Source organism: Mercenaria mercenaria, chromosome 5 (genome assembly GCF_021730395.1).
Source record: "Mercenaria mercenaria strain notata chromosome 5, MADL_Memer_1, whole genome shotgun sequence".
In the NCBI taxonomy this organism is placed as follows: Eukaryota; Metazoa; Mollusca; class Bivalvia; order Venerida; family Veneridae; genus Mercenaria; species Mercenaria mercenaria.
Genome location: NC_069365.1, coordinates 24,783,342 through 24,790,340, shown reverse-complemented (window position 1 = coordinate 24,790,340; position 6,999 = coordinate 24,783,342). Strand labels below are relative to the sequence as shown.

The following is a 6,999-nucleotide window of genomic DNA, read 5'->3' as shown; positions in this document are numbered from 1 at the left end:
TTTTTACTTAGACTTAAGCTGAAATCACCACAAACTTAAGTAAAATCTTCAACTTAAGTCAAAACTTATACTTAAGATGCTTTATGAATACGACCCCTGGTATAATAATAAATAATAATTGCAGTGTACGTATTAAACCGGTCAGATGATGTGCACAGAAACTTCATTTTCTGTTCAAGTAACTAATGATAATCATAATAAGTAATAATATGCATACAGGAAGAGCAACAAGAGAAACAAGTGTCCAGTTCAACAGATCACATGACGAAAACCAAAAACATTTTTAAATATTACATTGTTTTTAAAAGCAAAGCGTTAGTATTTCGAACTAATGATTTATTTTTTCATTTCTTTTGTTTGTTTGTTTATTGCTTTTTTTGTTGTTTTTTATGTTTGTTTGTTGTTAAAATAGTGAAGGAAAAAGAGTATCAATCTAACTACCTATTACTGTTGTACCTAGTAACTGTCCCCTGTACAAAAGCGACTTGTAACTAGCTTGTAGTTTATCTTTATATACAGACATGTTTTCCTGTTAATTAAGAAATAATAAGTTCCCAAACGTGGTTTATCGTAGAATAACCCGTGTTTTGAGTTCTTATGCATAAGAATATATCACGAAGGCCGTATTGTTTCGCATATGAACTTGTTATTTCGATTCTAACACGACATACTAGTATCAACAGTGTTAGAAAAAATGGTAACTACTTTTTACAACCGTGCTACGCACCTGGATCGGATGACGTCATTGCACGCGAGTGGTTTATTTAAGAAATTATTTATAGCAAAAGAGTGCTTTAACACTATTTATGCACGATGGGCGGTTATATATCGGGCTTAATAATTGCACGAGGGCGCAGCCCGAATGAAATTATTTGTACGACGTATTACCGCCCGGGAGTATAAGTAGTGTTAAAATACTCTTTCGCTCTAAATTATTTCGATTCTAATATGTCGCTCTTTCTTGCTCGCAACAAAAACTTTGACATCACCACACGTTAGTGTGACGTCATTCTAGCGTAAGAGTGTTTTAACAGAGACAAGCCTATAAGAATGCAAAATAACCCGAGATAGATTTTGCTCTACTTGTTTGTAGGCTATTTGCTGGTCGTGTTAGAATTGGAAAGAAAATTCAGCTGGCCTAAAATATTTATGTAGTTAATTTCATGCACTAATTGAAGCAATACATAAATAACATTATTTTAAATTCTGAAAGAAGTATTGTAACATGGTCTTTAATGCAAACTGTATGTTGCAGTTTCAATAAATTATAAACACTGAACTGGTTCTAAGCACGATTACTTCTTATCATATTAAAAATCGTTTTGTTATATAAAATAGTATATATGAATGTAAGTAATTTCACGCATGTTTGAAATATTTTTTTTTAAATAAACTACATAAAAAGTTCATATTTTACTTATTTCTTTCAGTAAATTCAGTATTTTTTATCAAATTAGAATTTTTCATAAATTTCTAAAACTTTGATACATTTCCCTCTTAGAAAAGCAATACTTCGTTGACAATGTACTGTATTAAGAGGGTTTTATATTTACTGTAACAATAACTAATTTAATGAAAGTGTGATTTATCAAAGAGAGTATTTTCAAACTTTGGAGTAGGATAGTCCCGTACATTGTAATAGGTAGTGATTAGATAACGAACATTGGTTAGATCATTTCCTGATTTGTCTGATTAATAACGAAGCTATATTCAATACGGATATATATGATCGCTTACATGATAGCGTAACGCAAGTAGAGTGAGACACCGTATACTTCATATCATTTGTTATACATTTATAATTGTTTCCCGGACTTATTGTGTGATTCATGGAAAAACAAAGATACAGGAAATAAGAAAATTACTAAGTAAAATTGAAGGTAGATAATAACTCAAAACATAATAATGACTACAAATTAATGTATAGAAAACTCTTGATTAAAAATATCACTATGATAAGTTCAGTAGAATAATGTTTCTTCTATAAAGAATTCAATACCAGCCGTAAAGTGTATAAATAGATTGATCTTACAGTTTTGTCAGATATACAGAATATGTACGTTTTGTAAAAGTCTAACTTAAACCAACAGAAATTTATTTTTCCCGCAAGTATCAAGATCTATAACGTGCAATGTTGAACTGTACTGAAATTAAACAAATAAACACAACAATGCGTGACAATACATCTGAAATTATAACAGAGGCACAAATGCCATGGAATACAACGGAAAATGTAACCACGGGTACTGACAAAGATGCAGAGTGTGGTAACGAAACGGAGGTCGTCGTGTCGGAATATCTCTGGAAAATTATTCCGCCGATTTTATTTTTTGTCGGATTGACGGGAAACACTTTGACAATAATAGTAATTAAAAGACTTGGGTTTAGAAAACAACCAACATTGACGTTTCTTCTGTGTTTGGCAATAAGTGATATTGTTGTCTTATGTACGGGGCTACCCCGGTACTGGATACTCTACGTGTTCGACTATGATCTCAAAACGGCGAGTAATGCCAACTGCAAACTGTATTATTTCTTTCTGTATATGACGATGCAATACTCTTCATGGATTCTTGTCGGTGTCACAGTGGAAAGACTAATCAAAGTTTATTTTCCATTGAAGTATAGAAGTTTATATAATTACAGAAAAGTTATAATTGAACTTATTTTAACCTTGTTTGTTTTAATTTTAGTCAATGGACATTTCTTTTTTACAAACGGTATTAATGAGTACACAGAAGGTGATTGTAGCTCTCTCAATCCTGACTTATTTTACTTTGACGATAACGTGTTTACGTTTATTGACTTTTCTGTTCTCAGTGTTGTACCTTTCATTATAATGCTTGGATGTAACATTCTACTCGTGAAAGTCCTCAAACAAGTACAACGGGACCGAGTCTCTATGATGCATGAATCCGTTTATGTGCGAACCAACCGTTTTAGTGTCAAAATGACGAAAATGTTGGTCGTATGCACATTCTATTTCTTAATTGCCACAGCTCCGATTTCTATATACTTTATATTGGACACATACCTGTTACCCGAGTATGAAAACAACAACAACTGTACGGCAATATCGAGAATGGATCTGGCATGGAGTATCACCTACCTACTTCAGTATTCTAACTCTTGCATAAACTTCTACCTATATACTGCTATGAACGACAGATTTTATAAAGAACTTAAAGCTTTGCTACGCTGCCGTCGGAGGTATTTAGAGGTTTTTATCTTACCCCTTTTAATCATCTGATCCAATCATTTCTGCATGGTATTTTAGAAAGTAAAATTCAAGCCTACGGGATATTTGTTCTTCCTTTTAACAGACCTTTACTCTAAATTGATAACCAAAACACAGGAAACAGTTAGTTATAACAGACAAGGTAAATATTTATGAAAATGACAGAATTTCTTATTCATCTGTGTATCTAAATGGACTAATGAAGCTCAAACGGCCTGGCCGTATAATTGGAACAATTACGACAAAATGAATATATTGATTGGCAATTATGCAAAGACGCTGGGCACTTGTTTATAATATTAATATTTTATTCTAACAATTGAGAATGCATCTTTACATTCTAAAGTTCCATAAAGCTTTTGATTTCATGTCAAGTCTGATAAAAACAAACATGCATAAACTTTCCTTCATCATTTGGTAGAGTTACATATAACTTTTTATTAACTTGTTTCAGATCATAGGATATCGTAGGATATTTAAAGTGTAAAGCTTATAATAGATTTTGAATTTTGTAGTGTATATTGTAAACCGAAACAAGATTTACCATGCTTTCCTTTAGGTTTTGTCATCGTCGAAAATATTGAAATTAATAAAATGCAGTTCATGCATGAATATTAGCAATAGAAACAACAGAAACTATTTTACTGCAGCGGAAGTGTTCTTTCATACCTTATATATAACCAGTTTTTTGCTGCTATGTACACGTTTCCTATTAATCCAGTTGAGCATTGATTTAGAGTCAATGATTTATCTCAGTCAAGACCAGGTAAATACATACACATTTAATTATGCAAATTTTTACGTGTCCTTAACGACTTATATTGATTGTTACAGTTTACGTATGACGAGAGTATACACTACACAACGTCAAGGTAGCAACGGTCGAAAGCTAGCATCATCAGCGAGGTCTACAAGCGATGGTTTAGATAACTCCGTCTCTGATGAAAATCGTGTTTGAATATACATGTATACGGACAGACAGTTCAAATACATTCAAACTTACACGCAACATTCTAGAGCTTGATAATATTGTTGGAGAGTTAATGGTGCCTTTGGACGGTTTTCTAATTGTGTGTATAACAAGTGTCCACAAATTCTGTGCCAGAGTGCGGATAACAAGCCTCCAATATTACAACAGAAAGCCACAAATCGCTTTATAACATGATGTTCGGTAAAATATAATATGTAACACCTGTAAGTTTCAGTTGTTTCTGTTCATTTTTACCTACATATCTTAACACATGTACATTTTTTAATCATGTCTTTTGCAGGTCCAATTTTTGTATGGATAGTTAGTGCGGATACCCTAAAGACGCACCTCTTAACAGAAACACACATTAGATTTCTGCATCTGTTACAACAGTTAAAAAACATTGTCAAAGAAACTTGACTCGAACGTAAAAACTGTTTTAGGTCTTTTAAGAATGATGTAAAATTATTTAGCAAAAATAAGAAGGATCTAAGGAGAACATTATCTACCATTATCTACCAGAAAATCTCATCTTTCACACCTTCTAATAAGCACATAATTTAAAACGTTACTGTGTCGGAGTTCAAGTGGTCTTAATTTAGAAAAAAATCAATAAAAGGCACATTCCTGAAATTCTGCATCTATGTTCATTTCAACCGGGCAGAGGGTACATTCGTGTATAAGTTTACACGCTTAAAACAGTTTGTTATTCCATTCGCTTAAAATGTGTGTTATTTTTCATTGCGATGTATTACAGTTATTTTGATTCATGTTCTGTCATATTTTAAGTGTTCGTTGTCGATATTGTGCAATAAATTAAATTATTAAAATGTCATAGACTCATGTTTAAAAAATTTAAAACCCTACAATATCACTATTACAAGTAAGATGGCCAAATTAAATACAGAAGTATGAAATGCAATGATTATTTGATCTTTTAGCTCATTTAAAGGTGTACCTTTTCATCTTTCACTAGGATATCTTATCACCAGATGTTGATCTAAATCTGTAAAATTCTCGAATTTTGGCTATATAATAAACTATGTATGCAGAGCTGCAATCACAAAATATATGCTATAACAACAATCTTAAAAATAACTCCCAGGTTTCAGTGGAATTGCCATTAAAAGCTCACACATTTTAAGCATCTTAACAAAATCTATGGGAAGATCCTTTGGAAGCATAGAACGGGACAGAGCTAAATAATAGCAGACTTAGTGAAATGTGCAAAGCCCTTCACACTGCCCCGCCTCTTAGCATCGACATAATCGGAACACTTTCATCCTTATAAAGGGAATGGAAACCATGATAAACTATAGCAACACCGAGTCAAAGTAACCTTACGCACGGTACTAATTATCAACATAATTATATTTATTTTATGATCATAGACAGTCATACATAACTTAAGTGTAGCGATTTTTGTGTACTACTTCAGCACATGACTTTCTGACATTCTGGCAAATTAGTTCCCCTTTCTTCCTGGTACAAATCTCTTACATTTTGTATCTTTTAACTTCTTATATCAGCAAAGTATTGAATATGCGGCGTACTAAGACTCAGTGTTTGCCTTTCTAACAGATCATGGAGACCATTCTGGTAAATTAGGTTATTTCCTTTTTTGTTCAATTAAAAAATAAGTCTTCTCTTGCAATGAGAGAAATCTAGACAGTACGTTTTAGACTTTGTCTTATAAAATTATTGAAATGTCCCTATAACTTTAATTTATGACCACAGCCAATCCCTTAAACTGGGTAATACTCATGTGCAGAAGATGCTTCTCAACCAAAGTTTACACCGCGAACACAAGCATGTAGCTTTGATACACTAAAGCGTTTCATGCTCAGTTATTATTCTAATATTCATTTAAAATTATGAATAAATAACTGCTTACATGCAAGTAATTTTAGTACTAGTTTTTGATACAACATTAATTTCAACTGACAACTCTGAAGCAAATTTTATATCAAATGAAAAATTAATAGCTGTATCTTCTCAGTGAGGAAAAGATGACATATTTTAATCTCAAATATTTTGTATATTTTACAGCAAGTTTGAGGTTTAATTTGTATTAAGAAATACTTATTAAATGCCCCATTTAAAGATATATTATTATTATTATTGTTATTATACCAGATTTATATAGCGCCCTTTTCATGATCAATTTCACATTCAAAGGCGCTTTACATAGTTCAAATGCAGCCACACAGGGCGCATAATTCATCCTCTACTAGTACAGACACAGAGCGACCTGACCAGAGGGACAGAGTGAGACAAAGCCCCCACGACAGAGAGACCAGAAATCAGATACAGGCTTGTCCGGCTAACTTAGCCTAGCTCGTTTCGAAAAGACAGCCTGGTTCTTTAACGTGCCCAGTGTATAGCACTGATACACACAAGGATTGCCTGGGTTCCTGACCAGTACACCTCTAGTTGGGTGGGAAACACTGAAAAGTGTTTCTGAAAATTTCCGAGTAGCTGCCGGGGATCGAACCCCTGACCTCAGGATTGGAAGGCCAGTGTGCAAACCACTGAGCTATCCGTCCACCAAGATATGTCTTTTGACAAATCAATAGTAAAATTTTAATTTAAACATATGCACTAAGCTGACAAAATATCCGTAAAACGAATTGTCCTTTCCTTTTATTGACCAACAAGATAAATGATAAATATAAGAAATGACTGTTATATCACAGGTAATATATAATAGACTTAAGTTTAAAACAAAGTTGAGAAATTAACTTCGAAACGAAACAGTATTCTAACTTGATGTTGTTCACCGTGACGATCA

At 32.9% G+C, this 6,999-nt stretch overlaps 1 protein-coding gene across 1 annotated transcript; it reads left to right on the top strand.

Moving 5' to 3' along the window:
- The first annotated feature begins 1,722 nt into the window (after positions 1-1,722).
- Positions 1,723-5,020, top strand: LOC123558833 (C-C chemokine receptor type 1-like). Its single transcript, XM_045350683.2, has 2 exons — positions 1,723-3,210; positions 4,073-5,020. The coding sequence occupies exons 1-2, from the start codon at positions 2,132-2,134 to the stop codon at positions 4,194-4,196; spliced, it is 1,203 nt and encodes a 400-aa protein (XP_045206618.2). The 5' UTR covers positions 1,723-2,131; the 3' UTR covers positions 4,197-5,020.
- The last annotated feature ends 1,979 nt before the right edge of the window (positions 5,021-6,999 follow it).

Excerpts from the sequence above, each read along its gene's own strand:
- LOC123558833 (XM_045350683.2), top strand. The coding sequence starts at position 2,132 with ATGTTGAACTGTACTGAAATTAAACAAATAAACACAACAATGCGTGAC. Across the intron at positions 3,211-4,072 it reads TTGCTACGCTGCCGTCGGAG|TTTACGTATGACGAGAGTAT; the intron begins GTATTTAGAGGT and ends TGATTGTTACAG.